Here is an 18,296-nt window from a genome sequence, read left to right as displayed (position 1 = left end):
TATTGAAAAATAGGTTTCATATAGAAAACACAACTTTCTGTATTTTGTTAAAAAATATAATCAATTCCATCTCAAAATTCTTTAATTTAAAAAAATAATGTATAGTGTTTTTTTTGCAGTATGTGGATAGAAAAACATGGTAGAATTCACTGTGATATCACAAGCGGCTATTTCTGCATGACTGTGGGATTATGCATTCGTTTTGTTCTGAATTCTCGAAGGTTTCCAGACTAAACATACATACCATTTTCAATTAGAAAAATATCTGTTGAAATTTGGTTATTTTATTTTGATTTAATTTCCAACTTATGGCTTTCCCCTCTTTCTCTTTGTTCAAAACATTCAGGTTTCTTTTTCGTGATGTCTTAATAAAGTAAGAAGGTTGCTTGATAGATGAGCAGAGAGAGAACCCACCTGTTAATGTTCTCTCCGTATTTCACAGTACCAAATAAAACCACTCCGGCAAAAGCGTAGCACAGCAGCAAGAGGAACATGCCGACGATGATGAAGAAGCTTTTATACATGCTGACCACCACCGTCAGGAGCAGCATTTTCAGGGTGACCTGAAATGGGGAGATAGGGAGAGAAAGATGGGGAAGGAGAGAGAATATTCACAGAACACAGACTATGTGTTCTGTGAAACATAGTGAACATTTCATAGACTATGAAAACTATGTGTGGGAAGGGAGCAGGACTTTAAAGAACGAAAACTATGTGTGGGAAGTGACTAGCATTCAGGCAGGTTGGCTCAAGAGTGAATCTAGGAAAACACTGGAAAATCGCTTCCTATTAGGTACTAAGTCTGAATAATATTCCAGACATAATTAGACAGCGAGAAATGTACTCATATTCAAACTAGTCAGTCTCTTCAGTCAAATGAATATAATTACACCCCATAATCCTTTGCCTTTATGCTCTCTTTTCTTCTTACTTCTCTTCCCATCAGAACTGTACATTTTTGGTTAATAGCAAGTAGACTCAGGAGTTCTTTCTCCAATTTAAAAATTGTATTCACTGTCTTATTGATTAACTTTACTCCAGGCTATTCTTTAGAATATTTTTCTTAAGAGTCTTTTACATTTTACTTATATGGGAGAAAAGTGTCTTTGCAAGGGTGTAACCTAATTTTCATCTTAACTATAAAATACTGGTATCTGCTTAGTTTATAAATCTGTGAACTAAATAGCCTTGGGGAAGGGAGGCATCAGTGACGGTGCTGTAGAATGCTGAGCATCCAGAGAAAAGGGCTCATAAAAAATACCTTGAAATTTCAAAAGTGAGTAACGCTGAAGATGAGGACTGACATAGACTCAGGATTCTTGCACAGACAGACACTTGCCAAAAGAAAACTAAACAATGATACATAAGAAATGACCATCAATTATGAAAATATTGAGAAGGTACATATATGAAATGGACATGTTAGTAACAAAAAGGGAACAGGACTTTAAAGAATGAAAACTACGTGTGGAAGTACATGTGTGGACACTCACAATGAAAGTGGGATGACGGAATCGTGAGTGTTCGCTCAAGGTTATTTTTCTTTGCAGTGAAATAACTCATTAGAAACAAAGACAATAAAAAACAAAGAAGTAGGAAGAAAGGCCATTGGTGTGTTTTTTTTTTTTGTTGTTGTTTAATGCCTGATATTTATCTTGAGTTGATGATTGAATGCACTTAGCAAATATGCAGGATGAAAAAGCCCACACAAATATCAGGAAAGGCATCACAAGGTAACTAAGCGACTGATTCATTTAATATTTAAAATTTGTTCATGTTGAGTTATGATGTGGAGCAATTCCTTAACTACAGTCTCCAAGACGCAGCAGGACCGCGGGTGCCCAACAGCCACCCTTCCCTTGTGCAGCGCCTGCCTGACTTTGACAGCTTTCTTCCCCGCGTACGTACGTGCTTCCCGCAGATGGAGAAGAACCGAAAGACAATCACGCAGGCGCCCATCATGTAGGTGTACGCGTTCTGAAACAGAAGCAGAAGAGACAGCTCTAATCTGCACAAAAGATCTCATTTCAGTTCCAGTCTTCAGTTTAGGTCTTCTTATTCGGTGCGGTCTACTGAATAATTAGCCTCATAAAATGTGAACATTCCTGTAAGAAATTATCCTGAAAAGGTCACTGCCAAACCTCATGAATAAATATCAGCTATAAAATCCAATCTTAAATAAAACTTCCGTCTCTGTTTTGCTCAGCTGAATTCTGTATTTGAAAACTTATTTTACATAAAGCAGTGACCAGTTCCTTTGCAAGCAAGCTGGGGGGGAGCATGATGGGGGGTTCTGCTGGTGGGTGTGATGACCTGACAGGCATCTGAAGAGGGGCGCACCTGTGCCCTGATACAATGTAGCAAACCCACGGTACCTCAAAAAAACAATTCAAGGAAAAAACCCTAAGATTTTAAGAGGAAAAAAAAGACCTTGGATGACTTAATACAACATGAAGGAGTGGAGTGACACTCGTCAAGAGTCCTGGCACGGAGGGCTCTGGTATTGGAGACAGTGGGGGAGTTCAGCATCCCTCTCTCTGAAAGTTGACCTCAGAGATGTCTTCCCTGCTCAGAAACACCTGCTGGCTCCTTCATGAGTGAGATCAGCAGCAAGAGATGACTCGGCACATTTATGACTAAGAAAGTTCCATCTGAGAAACAAAGATCCCACCGGCGAGAGCTGCAAAACAACTTTGACATTAAGCTGATGCCAAAGCAGGATTCTTCTGGAGGAACCCTGCCTTGCCCAGCGACAACAGTCACAGATGGGCTCACAGGAAGGGGGTGCATGAGAGCTGAGTAAGGCGCAAGGAAGTGAATGTGTCTTCACGGAAGCATCTCTGGAGGGGACCAGGACTGTCTCCTGCTTCCCAGCAGCTCACCGCAGAAGATGCTGGCCAGGAGCATCCTTCCGGGACCTGAGGCTCTTGGACCATAAAAGCTGCAGACAGAATAGATGAGTGCACTTTTTGGTGCGAGGTTTTATCTCTGGGGAGCTGTGGAATTAAGGAGACTGCTCTGCCCTTCTGCTTGAACCAAGAGTCTCTGGGATACAGCTCATCTGGAGGAAGATAAAACCGTGGTCCCAGCACGTTAGCTCTAAACCTACACTAGAAACTTTTTCTTTTACATTCTGGAAGCAGTGACACCAGATGGCTTCTTGGGTAAGGACCCAAATATTTCACCTGGACTCCAAGGTGAGAGGTCTGACGCCTTTGTGCCCACCCAGATCTTGTATCACGTTGCTCTCGTTCTTTCTACTCCAGCCACACTCTCTCCTTTCATCCCAAATGTTCTCCCCTCATCCTGCAGCTGGAACCCAATCATCACGCCCTCGGGCATGTCTTTCAGGACCTCTCTGATGACACCCACTATTCTGTGTCATCCCAGGCGCACGTGTCTCCCCCATCTCCCTCACCACGGCCCCAGCTCTCATTGACCTGGGACAGTCCATAAATGCTCCCCTAGCTTTCCAGCTGTGAAGCTCATAAGGACACATGGTCTTTGTTTTGCTTGTTACATTCTTTTTTTTTTTTTTTTTAAGATTTTAAAAAAGATTTATTTATTTATACAAGAGCTGGGGTATAGGTCAGAGGCGCAGGAGGGTGAGAGGATTCACCAGAGACAGAGTGGGGAGCAGAACAGGCAAACAGACCTAAAGCACTGCTGAGGGGAGCAACAGGCGAGACAGGAGAGGTCTGCTGTGCCCTGTGGGTAGCTCCCTGGCCAGCCGGGAATCAAACCCACGCTGCAGAGGCTGCGGACAGCTTCACAGCGCTGCACTCAACCCACTGCGCCATCGGGGAGGCCCTGCTTGTTAACATTCTTCTCATTCCTCTCACAGTGACCTGCACATTTATTACAGTGCCTATTTATTATTTGAGAAATCAAACAGGTGATGGAGAAGCTCCACCTAGACTTGGCTCCACTCCTGATGCTGACGATAACAAGAGTTTTTTTTGTTGTTTTTTTTTTTTAGAGGCATGCTTTATTTATTTGTTTTGCTGGTTTGTTTGTTTGTTTTGTTTATGCAAGCACTGGGTACAGTCAGAAGCGCGGGAGGGTGAGAGAATTCACCAGAGCCAGAGCGGGGAGCAGAGCAGGCAGACTGACGAAGTACACTGCTGAGGGGAGCAGCGGGCTGGCAGGAGAGGTCTGCACGCCATGTGGGACCCTCCTCCGGTGGCCGGGGAGCAGCCGGGGATCGAACCGGCGCCGCAGAGGCTGCGGGCAGCTTCGCAACCCAGCGCTCAACCGCTGCGCCACCGGGGAGGCCCGATAACAAGAGTTTTTTAAGGAAGCTTGATCTCTTCCTGAGCACAGCAATTTCAGAGGGAAGCAAGACTCTGTGATATGGACTGAGTTCTGGGCGCAATGGCTCTTGCCCATGTGTTTCCTACAGTGAAGACTGTGGGGGATGCATGGGAGAGAGCAGGGGCAACTGGTCATGTTGATTTGGGGTAGGGTCGAGGAGAAGTAACAAAAAAGAAAGTATTTATAACAACACATTAAGATTTATATCTTTAAAACTAGAAAAAGTTTTCAAAATGTCCACATGAATAGGTAGAGGACGAAGCGACTTCCCTAAATTCCGATGCGGGAATAAAGTGTCACTGAAGCCGAATAACTGGATCGGGTCTCGGCAATGGCTGCACTTAGACCGGGACCAGATCTTCCAGAGCTGTGAGGCCCAGCAAGGCAGCCACATCTGGCCAGTGAGAATTTTGAAATATGACCAGTTAAATGCACAGGCCTGAGTGTGAAATACACACCAAGACAAAGCTGGTGAGGAGAGGAGAAACTGGAACCTCTTTCCTTATAAGTTTTATATTGTTGACATGTTGAAAGGATATTTTGGGCATGGTAGGTTATGAAATGTATGTCTTCTGTTTCTTGTTCACATTATCAATAGGGCTCCTAAATTTATTTATTTATTTATTTATTTATTTTTTAAAGATTTATTTATTTATTTATTTATACAAGCACTGGGTACAGTCAGAAGTGTGGGAGGGTGAGAGAATTCACCAGAGCCAGAGCGGGGAGCAGAGCAGGCAGAAGGACCGAAGTACACTGCTGAGGGGAGCAGCGGGCGGCAGGAGAGGTCTGCGCGCCATGTGGGACCCTCCTCCGGTGGCCGGGGAGCAGCCGGGAATCGAACCGGCGTCGCAGAGGTCACGGGCAGCTCCGCAACCCAGCGCTCAACCGCTGCGCCACCGGGGAGGCCCATAGGGCTCCTAAATTTAAAAAATTGTCTCCATGACCACATTTTGCTTGACTTGGTCAACACGGCTCTAATCACGGTCAAGTGTACCCCTTGTGCTAGATGTGAGCTGGACCTCGGACTGAATGGGGCAGGGGGAGGCTGACCTCATTTAGGCAAAGTGATGAGAATGAGATACTGAAATGGGGACTGATGTGCTGTAGAGAACAGTGGCTGGATGTCCAGTAGCAGCAAAGGAGCAGAAGTGTCTGAGGACCACACCAGGGAACGCTGACTGTTGGCAGATGGACCCGCCACTGCCTGGAAGTCACGATGCTACACTTCAGCCAGAAAACAGGCTTTGAGGCTCCTGCTGCTGGTGGGTGAATTTAGACAGGTCTCAAGCTATTTCTGGTTTTCTCTCTCATTTTATCCTTTGGGGACATGAAGGATGAAATCGGAAACACTCAATGCTTTGTCTTTCTGGCTCACATCCTGGAGGGACTTTGAGGGGCCAGATTTTGTTGAACATGAAGACTGTGTGTGTGTGTGCATGTGTGTGCACAGGCACACATGTGAACACATCTGAGGCCCTGTCAAGCTAGGGCCAGGGTTACGGCTGGCTAATCTGTCACCCAAGTGTGGGCCAACTTGGAGTAAATCGAGGTTGACCATAGGATTACCCGAAAGGAAATTATCGACTGAAATGAACTTGGCCATGAGCATACCAGGAGGGCAAAGTGAAGCACAACCCAGACCACGCCTAGTGATGTCACCAGCAGATCGTAGCGGTTCCTTCTGCTTTGCCAGAAGCCAGCGGGTGACATGGCGATGATTTTCATTGTAACCTGGGGAGAGTGAACAGAATCCAGCATTCAGCACATCTTCCGATGATGAAACTACAGGCACTTTTTTTTTTAAGGATACAGAAACCAAAGGGAGGAATTTTTCACTGATCTTTCTTCTCTCTGCATTTTACTTTTTAAGCTGAATCTGTCACAAATCTATATTCTCTACTGTCTTTTCTCCTTGTTTTATGACGAGTTCTGACAGCAGGACAGTTTTCTTCCCCATAGATCTTGGGAAACATGGACCATTACGGGGTGAAATAAGAATCTGCTAGTATTTCAAAGAAGATTGCCCTGGAGGGTGATTTTATATGGGCCATGTATTAAAATAATCTTGTCTGGGCCAAACTCCCTCTGCCGCCAGGCTGCAGGCTGAGTCCTTGAGTTACAGGGGTCTGGAAAGTTGGCGATGAATATTTGAATTCACACATCCAGACAGGCCAACATTCAGATATGACAATCAATCGCAGTTAGCAATTCCTGTCCTCGGAAAACTCTGGAGTATCAAGTGAAGTCCGCTCAATTTCATCAGAACAGACTAGAAAGGAAATAGCCAAAGAGCAAGCTACTCCTGCCCCCCAAAAGATTCAAAAGCCCAGTGTCATCAAGAGGATTGTTTTACTTGAAAATATGCTCTGTACCCCCAGGCCCAGCGGAGACATGTCTGTACCTCTAGAACAAAGATGAAGGTGAAGACCACCGACATTGTTGCCAAAGGAACGGTCACTGGATCCTCCACATCCCACTGGAAGAGACAACATAATCCTAGCCCACACCCACGGGGCACATGAAGATCCCCCCACCTCCTTCCCATATACACAAGATGGTGCATTATAATTTTTTATACTAAACTACACAGATGGGGAACGGATGTGTCAGACACAATGATGAATACAAAATTCACCTATAGAGTCTTAGGTGCCATCAAGTACCTTGACAGAGAGCAACACCGACTGGGCCAGGACGAGCAACGCAATTGTCCTCTTAAAAAATGGGTGCTGGGTTATGTCATACATCTTAGCTCTAAATCCATCATTATCTGGAAAAGAAAGGTTGAGGTAAGGGCATTTTAGACAGAGGTCACACTTCCTATCCTGTCTTTCATTTTCCTTAACACTCATCTTAAAACCCATGACATTTTCTCCCTACAGTTCCATCTATTGTGTTTTTGCAGGAATGGCTGGCTCTGAATATTTAAAACGACAGTGCGTGACGCCCTCTGTATTGGAAGGAGAAGCGCATCATTCAATTTCTGTCACTTTAATACATTTCACTCATATGTTTAAAAGGCAAGCGCAAATATATATTATTTAAAAATTCATTTTTTCATTAAGGCTTATCCTGAGAGCACTGAAGTGTGGGCTTTGGGTGGGTGATTTTAATAGCCTATGGAGAGATCTGTAGTTGGGAGACTGTTTCTATATTAACTTCTGCACAACCGCCTAGTGGCCTCACGATTATTATTTTAATTGAAATCTTAGACTCCTGGGGAATCATGAACACTACTGCCCCACATGAATAAAATCAGAGCATCTTTGATACCCGGGCGAGGTGGCAGATGAAGAGGCTGAGCTATCTTCAGTCGGCTCTTCAGATCCTCCCATCTTCTCTGATCTACAGTCAGCAGGGCCGTCCCCTTAATAAACAAAGCAAAGCAGAAAAGGTTGATGACACCAGACCAAGGACATGGCAAGTGGGGGGTGGTATAAACAGGACTAATTTGGTGCTTGAAAATAAACATAGTCTTCAAATACCAGAATTCTCAACCTTGATCTTGAGAGCAGTTCCCAGAAGGATAGGCACAGATGCCACAGATTAACAAGAACGTCCAGCAACTTCCATTACTACCACAGATTAAGTGTGACATTCAGGTTTGGGAAAATCCACATTCAAAATCCTATATGACTCAAATTTCCAAAAGCGATATTCACTTGAATAATGGCTATTTTCACTCCCTAGTCAAAAAGGCTGTCGCAAAACGATAGCTTGAGCTGACAATGGTGTTTTGGGTATTTTGCCTTTTTTTTTTTTGAATCATTCTGGTCTATGCTATGGCAAAACTATTTTGAAGTGGTATGATGTACTAGAGTTCAGAACTTAAAGAAATTAGCGCTGAGATCACTCACTGTATGATTCAATAGTCTGTGATACAATTGAGTACTTAGAACTCACATGAATTTATACTGTTACATATCTTTCATGATGTTATCAAGGCAGAAGTATAATCTAAGATTGGGGGGAAAACACCTGCCCCTCCACTCCCTCTATTCTGGCCAGCCTTGGAGGTAACGACTGTTGTTCAAGTGTACAGTCCTCACTGAATGCTCTTGGAAGCTGGAAACTGTGACCTTAAGAGAAAATATAACTGGGCCTCCCTGGTGGCACAAGGGGTTAAAACACAACCTATGTAGTTATCTGCAGCCACTGCAGCACGAGTTTGATCCCTGGCCAGGGAGCTACCCACAGGGCGCAGCAGACCTCTCCTGTCTCGCCAGCTGCTCCACTCAGCAGTGTATTTCAGTCAATCTGCCTGTTCTGTTCCCCTGTTCTGTCTCTGGTGGGTCCTCTCACCCTCCCACACCTCTGACTTGTACCCCAGTTCCTATATGCATAAATAAATAAATCATTAAAAAAAGAGAGAGAAACTATACCCAAAGCACGTCTTTGGGTAACATTGTTTTATTCAACCCTAACTGATATTGTTTTCCCTCATCAATGTTATAACATTAAAAGAAACATATTAAAGGAAACAACATTCTTTGAACACCTGCTGTGTCTCCTCCCCAGTATGTGTTCAGTTTTGTTGCTTATGTGCCATGCACAAGATTATATTTGGTCACCATTTTTTATGGAAGTGGTATCCTTTAGCAGTTTTTTTTTATCTTCACAGAACTGCATGTTTTCCATACAACTAGATACAAATCTCAGTGGTCCATTTAATAGCTTGCATAGTATTCTGCTATACAAATACAGTCACGCGTGGCTTCATGAGGGCATGGTCACTTACAGACCTCATATGCACGGTGGTTCCCCTATTCCTGCCATAATGTTTGCATAATGATGAAATCACCTGAGGACATGTGATTGTATGTCAGAGGCTGTCTAGAAAAAGGCTGTAATAAACACACTTATGCTGTAAACATCGATGACACCTTCTCCCTGGTAAATCTCTAGGAGTCCAGGATTTCATGCATCTTTACATAAAAGATGTTGCCAAGTTGCTGTCCGAAGAGGACAACCAAAAAAAAAAAAAAAAAAAAAAGGTTGGGTCATCAACCTGCAAGTGGTCTCATTTGCTTACATTCTCACTAATGCTTGACATCAGCAGACATTTTAATATGGCCACTGGATGGATCAAATTTAGGTTTCATTATATCCTTTTAAGTGTCTAACTGGTGATTCCCATCTCTTCCTGTGTGAATTGCCTGTTCAAATTCTTCGCTCATTTTTGTATTTGGATATTTACTTTTAATGCTTTGCAAACATACTTAACAGTTCTGGATGCAGATCTTTTGTCAGTTTTGTGAGTTGTAAATATTTTCTCATAGTCATAGCTTGTTTTTTTTTTGGAAAAAAAATGCTGATAAGGTTTTGTACCATCCAGAGATTTGTAAGTTTAATGTAATCTAATTTATAATTTTGTTTCATTATGGATTTCACATTGTGGTTAATGTCAAGAACTCCACAACTATTCCAGCATCATAAATTCTACATGCTTTAAATTTTACTTTTCACATTTAGGTCTTTCACTGATGGGGTTTAATTTTGAGTATGCTGTGAGGCAGAGATCTCATTTCAGTTTCTATATGTAAACAAGTACTTAAGTGATCCTTAATTGATGGTTTAATCTTCTCCACTGATTCATTGAGCTACTTCTGTTTGAAATATTCCTGGGTCTCTTTGGGGGAATTTCTGCTGTATTCTATTTAGCATCTGATTTTCTATACCTGTAAAACTCCAACACAATTTTACTTACTTCATCTTGCTTTTCTTCCTCACCTGTTTGTTCTTGTTCAAACTTATGAGAAGCTTTGGATTTAATTTTCATAAAGAGCCCGTTTTTTTCATTCTTGAGTTTTTCTATATCATTAATTTCTGCCCTTATTTACGCTGTTTCTCCCACTTTCTTCAATTTTACTTTATTGTTCTTTTTATACTTTATTAATTTGGATATCTGACATATTAATATTTAATCTTTGATTTTTCTCTACACATACACCAAAATTTTAGGTTTCCCTGTAGTAACTGATACTTTTCTATCTTTTGAGTTTTTGTATATGGTTTTTTATGAGCAATTTACCTAAATTTTGTGATTTTTTCAATTTTTATTTTTTCTGTAATTCATAAATTATTTAGAATGGGATCTTAATATTTCCAAATTATGAAGGATCTCTTGATATCTTTTTTTTTATTATGGTAGAAAACATGTTCTATATATTAGCAATTTTGAACATAATACATGTTCTCAAATTGTTGGGGTCAGCATTCTCTGTATGTCCATTAGATCAATTATTTTTATTATGTCCTAGTTCTTATTTTTTTCCTTTTCCCCTGTCTGATTTCTGAGTTTCTTAGAGAAACATGTTATCTCCCACTCTGATTTTGGGCTTACTAGCTTCTTTTTTACAATTTGACTAATTTTTGCTTCATCATTTTGAGGTTTAAATGTTTAATGCCATTCTTGTGCTTATTTTCTTCTGTCATTATGTAATAATACTATTTATTCATAATAATATTTGTTTTAAATTACTTTTTCTGATATTAATAATGCTGAACTACTTTTCTCACTGACTGCAAACAAATCCCTGTTCTCTGGATACTAGAGACATCCTCATTATTCCATTATTATGCAAAATAAAGTATTTGGGAAGTTGAACTCTGAAAGTTTCCAAAAAATAATAACAATGGAGCTTTCACCTTAATAAATGGAAACCTTGAAAATTTATTATTAGGAAATTAAGTTTATTAATCAAACACAGTGTATTTTAAGAGGGATATTTAAAAAAATATATATATATATATTACTAGTATAGACTGAGAACTTTTTGAACAGATTTCCATTTTCTAAAGCAAGCTAATTTGGACTAATACTAAAATGTGAAACTATTGATCCCCAAATCTATTTATATACCTTTGGATACTATAATTAGAAGGTGAACTCCATGTAATATTAGTGTTTAGTGTGTAGGTTACATATTTAGGTCATTATATTCTTAAGGCCAAAGCAGTAATTGGCACCTAGTAAGTAAGGAAATCTGTTGAATGAATGAATGAATGCTGTTCTATAGCAGCTCATGTGCTACCTTCTAAAACAATTACAAAAAAGTATCTTTCTGAAAAGGTTCACATAATTGAGAAATTTCCACCTCCAATTATCTATCCAAGTTTGTCAGGTAGAGTAACACGATTTCGCCTACATTTCCCCTATCACTAAGCACCTCGTTGGCTTCCAGGAAAGCTCCCATTCTCAGACTATGGGCTTCTTCCCTCCTTCAGGACAAGCACTGCAGACAGCTTGTCTGCAACAAGCACTGCAGACAGCTTGTCATTCCGCTTACATCCGCCACCCCTCTGAGTTCCAGAGCTCAATTCCTTACCCGTTTGTTTCCAGCTCTTGGAAGTCTATGTCATTTCATGCGTGTGGCTGGCCTGTGAGCTGCCATGGACCTAACCCACCAGCTCCCACAGGCTGGGCTGGGACACTCTGCATGAGTGCCCAGACCGCAGTGCCCAGACCCCTCTTTCTGTGCCTCTTCTGGAGTTCCCAGCGTGGCTCAAAGCCCCTGAAGAGCACCATCTTCCCCTTTCTGCCTGGCACTAAATTGAACACACTGTAGGGCTTAAAGGAACTCAGTTATGAATGTGTCATGAAGTAAAATGGGAGGCTGGGCAAGATGCTTGCTCTCCTTCTTTACCAAAATCCCACGTTTCTGTGGGTCGGATTTTTAAATCCGCCCGCTTGGAGCCCCAACACTACTCCCTTTGAAAGCCTGGACGAAATGCCATCCTCATTAGGCACACATCAAAGCTGGTAATTGACTGGGTACCGGAGCCACACACGTTGAGCCCGGGCGGTGAAGGATGTAGCCGCGTGCAGCCACCCAAACCGAAGGCGCTAACATGAGCCCGAACCAGCCCTGCCATGAATAACACGGGCGAGCAGTGAGCCCAGCTCTAATTCAAAGCAGAGTGACATTTTTATACTCTTGAATCCCAGACTCGGCAGTCATCGGCGCCACATCTGAATTCTGGCCCTGGCAAGTTATTTCTCTGCTGTCAGCTATTTTTATTTCAGCTGTACATGTCAGGGTTGTGAGAGCTGAGGGAGACCTGTGAAAACCTCAGTGCTTAGAACTTGCTAGAAAGTACGTCTGCATCTCAATGATCATGATTCAAAACAACACTGAATTGGACGCTTTTACCATAAAGGGCGGATCAACCACGTCCAGAGAATGACACAGAATGTTCTATCCAAATGAACTTTCAGACAGGAAACTACACATGCTGTTTTCCCATTTGTGGACTCTTGGGATGCTCATGAGAGCATGAATTCAGCTGCTCCCTGAGTCCGCAATGTAAAGTTTTGATATGAAATTAGAAAATCTTTTTTTTCTGTATGAATAAGGCTTTAAAAAGTCCTACTTTACCCTCTACACCATCAAAATCCCGAATTCACCTACTGAGTTACAAAGAAGCAGCCTAATTTACATTTTGTGAAAGTAATATTACCTGCAATCAGCACATCAGTTTCAGCTATTATGTTTTAATAACTTGCCCTGCATTCTTTCCACGGGAACAATAGGAGATGCGCCTTTCAGTGGTGAAAGAATTAATGACACTGTTACCAAAAGGGAAAATTTTGCAAGAGAATGGTGCTCTTAAATTATGTGCCTGAGAGGCAGCAATGAGGTAGCTTGTAAAATAGTTATAGACATTATTTACACCAGTCACATTACGGTTTCATGTGACTTCACGCCTGGTGTGAAAAGAGAGCTCACAATGAGTGGCTGGAAAAGAATAAACCCCCTGACATTCAAACTGAGATCCTTACCTTGTTTTCATTGAAATTAGCAATAACTACTCCAACAAAAAGGGTCAATCCAATCATGCAACCCAGGAATACAAAAACATGAATGTAGATTCCATGCATCTGTAGAAATGAAGAAATAATGGTTATTCATCAAGGCAAATGAAAAGTAGCTGGTGGAGCGTTCAGAGCAGTCGGGGCTTACCGGCCCCACTCGATGGATAATGACGTCCCTCACTTCCACCCAGCCTTTCAAGGAGAGGACCTCGAACAGTGCCAGCATGGCGTTTCCCACATTGTCGAAATTAAAGTTGCGAGGATTCGCCCTGCAATTCAGAGAAAGGAATGTTTTAGGGACTTTCCATGAGAAGCACCTAAGCAAATATCTGTGGCTCTTATCAACTGTGGGTGCAGGACACACTCGGCCTCTGGAAGGTGGGTTAGTTGACGCTCGTTGCTAAATCACAACAATGCACGCGTGTCGTTGATGATGTTCTTAGCAATGTCATTAATGATTAGGCAATGAGGGCATGCTCTCAGCGGAAAACAACAAAAGGCATGAGACGCAATTGGTGTTCTAGCTTCGGAGGCTCTGCAGTGTTTCTGGCATGAACTTTTTAGACCGAGGACTGGAAATAGAAATGCACTTTCTAGTTAGAAATCGTGTAGGAGAATCTCACAAAGGGACATTGGAGTTCGGAGGTAAACTTTGAAATAGTTTTATCATTAACAACCTTTCTCAGGAGAGGAATTACAACTCCCCGTGTTAGTGTAGAAAGTGTAAAAGGAGTAGAATGTGACCACTTTCTTTCTCTCGTCACCCCGGTCAGCTTCTCATTGCAGCTCAGTGATGGGTTAGAAATTCCGCAAGAGGGATTTGCTCACAGCGCCGGCATTTCCAGAACCCCCTCTTGGATACTTTTTCCTTAACTGTGTGCTGTCATTAGATATTTCCCTAAGATATTTCTTGTGCAGTGAGCAGGCTACAACCACAGTTGATTGCTGATTTCTAGAACACTTTGGAACAGTCTTTATAGATGTCCAAGTTCAATGCTGCACACCTGAAACCACATAATGTATAACCCAGTGTGACCTCAATAAGAATTCCAAACATGTACTTGGCTTTACCTTATGGGGGGGGTATGTCTACTTTTTCTTTTGTTCTGACATGTTCACACTTTTTACCACTTATGAAAGTGATCCATTTTATTCTATTGTATTTCTTTTGGTCGTTATGGGTTAACTTTTTTTTTTTTAATTTTCAGAAGATTTCAGTGTTTTTTTCTCTCCCACCCCCCTTATTAGTAAACATTGTAAGTAGTTTAAAAAGTTAGACAACCATGCACTGGAAAATCAGAACTAGGCTTACATTTTCTGAATCGGCTAAAGAACTAAGTTCAGGACTATGAAATAGCATAGGCTTGTTGAAGCTCAGCTACATTATATTTTGATATTTTTTTCCTGGTAGCTCATTTATCAAAATTTAACCTTCATAAGAGATGACACTCTGGGAAGCTAGGGATGAAAGGAATCAGGTTTAGTATTTTTTAGTATTTTTTATGTTTTTTTAAACCATAGAAACAGTCATGGAATACACGTTTGGAGTTTTCTTTTTTAATACTAAATAGATGGGGATTTAATGAGAAAACATAAATATGAAACTAACTTACTCCTAAAGTTTTAAGGATGTTTGGTCAAAATGTCTTTTACATGGTGTGAAAACCCCACTTAGAAATTCATATCAGGGGAGTCTAACCTATATTTTTAAAAAATGGAAGCAGAAGCATGTTCTCTTCAGTTTTCCCCACAAGCTCTCCTTTGGGGAGTTTCAATTAAATTTCATATATTTTACAGTAGGCAGACACTGTAAAGATTCTACGATGCCACAGTTTCCTTAAATAAGGATTTTCTGAAAACCAAGTGAGCCTGTTCTCAGATCTGACATTGAACTTTCTTATCCACCCATTTTCTTTATGTAAAAGTGCTTTTTAAAGCTGAATTTGCAGAAGGCCAAACTACTTTCATATTTCATATCCTTTAGAAGGTAGAATGTGTTAAAAATACACTTTTAGGCTGAACCAAGAAAAATAAAATGTAGGATCAGGCTTAAGTAGGTGGAAGAATATATCACGTTAAAAAAATAAGTTCATTTTCATCATAGAAAATGTATGCTTATGCTTTATTCATGCTACTAAATTTGGAAAATTTGAAACTTTCCCTATAACTACAGAGGGAATCCACCAATGCCAGACATAATCAATTACTGCTTTTTTTCCTGTTGACCTTTCTTGAGTCTTTTTAAATTTTTTTTATTTTTAGATTTATTTTTTTATGCACACAAGAACTGGGGTACAGGCCAGAGGTGTGGGGGGTGAAAGGATTCTCCAGAGACAGAGCGGGGAACAAAACAGGCAGATGGACTGAAACACACTGCTGAGGGGAGCAGCGGGCGTGTCAGGAGAGGTCTGCTGCACCATGTGGCTAGCTCCCTGGCAGGCCGGGGATCGAACTAGTGCTGCAGAGGCTGCGCATTGCTTCACAGTGCGATGCTCAACCCCTTGCGCCACCAGGGAGGCCCCGGAAGCCTTTTAAATATCACCTTTCCTGGATATTTTTCAAAAGAGTCTAATCCTGTCTTCCCAGTTCAGAAAAGGCTCCGGGGCTTGAGGCTGACCTCACTAATGCATTGGGGCTGACCTCACCATTTGACCCATCTTTTCCCTCCCAGTGAAAGAATTCCAAGGCCCCCAAGATCATGCTAAGGAGACCTGCACCTTCTCTGGAAAGATGGGTGCACCATGGAGGGGAGAAGCATCCTCTGCCCTTGGGTGAGGACACGCAGGAGTGACATTGTCCAAAGTTCTCCCTCGTACCTTACACTTCCCCACCAAATCCTTGCAAGAAATGGGAAGCCTCTGCACCTCGTGGAATGTGCTCGCATCTATTTACATTGAATTTTGTCAGTTGAGTTCCCAACAGGCAAGGCCTTAGCTCTGCCTGCCCACTCCCCCTACTTGTCTGTGACTTCACCCCCTTTCACCTGCCAAAGTCTTATCCCTCCTTCTCTGGGTCCGTGCCCCTGGTCCTACCACAGTTGGCTTCAGAGACCCCCCTTGATCCCAGAATGAGAGGCTCATAAACCAGGACGCCAAAGAACATTAAACTTCAGCCCCATCCCTCCCCGGCCCCGGTCCCCTCCAGGAGTTTCAAGGGGTCCCAGGATTGAGTTCACTAGGCCCAGTTCTGTTAAACTCACCACAGTAAGGTGGTTTATACTTTTTTTTTCCCTAAAAGAGCGTATCCCATTTGTTTGAGCCTTCAACTACAAAGTTTGGTCTCCTTTTGCCTGGACTGCATCACAGTGTAACTTATAACTACCTAGAGTGAAGCTTCAGGTGAGTTTAGGGTTAGAGTTTTGATGTAGCATCAAAGTCCTTTGCATATTATGATAAACTGTGGTCGTATTTTCTGCTCTCCACTAGACTTCGGGGGCCTACGGGCCGGGGCATGCACAGCTCCTCTCCAGACACAGCTTCATGCCTGGTGAATAGTAAGTGACTCGGTAAATGTGTTTCATCACACGTTTGTGGTAAAACTGAGAACTTTTTTGATTTTTCTCTCATGCTTTCCAACCTCCCATCTCCCAGATGTCTGTTTAAAACAAAATCCAATATGTAAATAGATGAGACATTAAATTCCCTTTACCAAGGTAAATTTTATCTCCTCCAATTAGAGTGATTCAGAAGAAAATGTATGTATTCATCTGGGGAGAACAGAGGCTGAGGTCGTCTTCTGGGTCAGAATGTATAGCTGCATCCTGGTTATGATGATCAAAGCACTTCTCTAGGCAGTTCCCACATACATGTTATTTTCTGAATAACTGAGAAATGTATTTATATATTGAGCTAATATAGAATTAAAGTATTTTTTACTGCTAGCTCTGGAAGAGCTTACTGAAAAAGGAAATGATAAAAATGATCATGGTTAGAGCTGACATTGACAAGAGGTCATTTCACTGAAACAAATACAAATCATGATATTCTGACCACGGTGGCCCAGGCGTGCCCTCCTTGTGCCCTAGCTTCATGGAGCCACTGAACTTAAAAAGCCTGTGAACAACTTACATAAGAAATTCCAGTTGGGGCTCTTTGGGCTGCAAACACACTATTTCCCCTGGTGTCCTCAGCTTTGAGGCTTTGGCCAAAATTCCAAAGCAGCAGGGGAAAAGAATCCCATTTGATAGTCTCACACAAATAAATTATTGATGGAATAACAATGAGTTCTAATCTCACAAAAGTAAACATTTTATGCTTCTTTAATTTTTTATTATAATGTAAATTAGGCTGTTTTTCTAGGTAGCACTGGGATGAGGGCTCTCCCCAGGGTTTATACACTGTCCTGCCCACACTCAGGCCTCACAGCCCCAAGGCACCTTTTCCTCCATAATTCTTCAGCACTTCAATAAATAAAATCAGCAGATAAACTGTATTGAGCTTTTTGTAAAAGTGAATTTTATATTAAAGAAATGGCAAAGCAGTAACCACGAGTCCTCAGGTACCATTGGGTGACGTCTTTTAAAGAGTTTTGACATTTGGTAGAGAACATCAATTCCGGCAAAAACAGAGTAGCTGCCAAGGCCCACTTGTTATTCTCAGAGGTAAGAGCAAAATGAACAAGACAACTGAGTGGTTTAAATAACAAATGACGTTGCCAGAACACTCAGCTCATCCAGAAAGCAGTGAGGGAGCCCCTAGCAGGCCTTAGTAATATGACGAGAAAGGAGGAACAGTTACTCCGAACTTTGAAAACCCATTTTCAAGAAAAATGAACGTGAAAGAGAGTTAAATAGAATGTGTTACTCTTGATGTCACTAGAGATTCTCTCTGGTGATTCAAGAATGAAAATCTCTCCACGTAAATGGGCTTTAAAATTGAAACAGCTTTGTGATTTAAGGTTCTCTACAATTGGTAGTAAAGACAGCCAATCCTCTCTTAAAGACATAAACTCAGGTCAAGTTTAGTTTTTATGTGATAGAAAATCTTCGTTTTTTAAATTCTCGCTAATGTGGGAAGCCATGTGAATCGAGACACATTCATTACACGTATTAGAAAAACACTGCGGAGACATTTCACGAAGCCACATGGGTAAGTGCACTTGCTCTGCCACCCGTCATGATTCAGAGCTTGCCTTGCATTACTTAGAAGCATCTTAACACCTTTAG

The 18,296-nt window shown here is 41.7% G+C and overlaps 1 protein-coding gene across 5 annotated transcripts in view; it reads right to left on the bottom strand.

Annotated features, from left to right (window-relative positions):
* Window positions 1-18,296, bottom strand: part of NALCN (sodium leak channel, non-selective) — a 267,020-nt gene that overhangs the window by 14,660 nt on the left and 234,064 nt on the right. For all 5 annotated transcript variants that reach the window (XM_054701970.1, XM_037528733.2, XM_054701969.1 and 2 more), the window contains 8 exons: window positions 13,281-13,401; window positions 13,100-13,198; window positions 7,591-7,684; window positions 6,981-7,087; window positions 6,719-6,793; window positions 5,929-6,048; window positions 1,909-1,977; window positions 415-563 (listed from right to left, as the gene is read on the bottom strand). In XM_054701970.1, coding sequence (XP_054557945.1) covers window positions 415-563; window positions 1,909-1,977; window positions 5,929-6,048; window positions 6,719-6,793; window positions 6,981-7,087; window positions 7,591-7,684; window positions 13,100-13,198; window positions 13,281-13,401 — 834 coding nt within the window. The remainder of the gene's footprint in view (window positions 1-414; window positions 564-1,908; window positions 1,978-5,928; window positions 6,049-6,718; window positions 6,794-6,980; window positions 7,088-7,590; window positions 7,685-13,099; window positions 13,199-13,280; window positions 13,402-18,296) is intronic.

Source organism: Talpa occidentalis, unplaced genomic scaffold (assembly GCF_014898055.3).
Source record: "Talpa occidentalis isolate TD23 unplaced genomic scaffold, MPIMG_talOcc4v2.1 talOcc4.5, whole genome shotgun sequence".
Taxonomy (NCBI): domain Eukaryota; kingdom Metazoa; phylum Chordata; class Mammalia; order Eulipotyphla; family Talpidae; genus Talpa; species Talpa occidentalis.
Note: the sequence above shows the minus strand (reverse complement) of the source record. Positions and strands in the feature narration are given on the sequence as shown.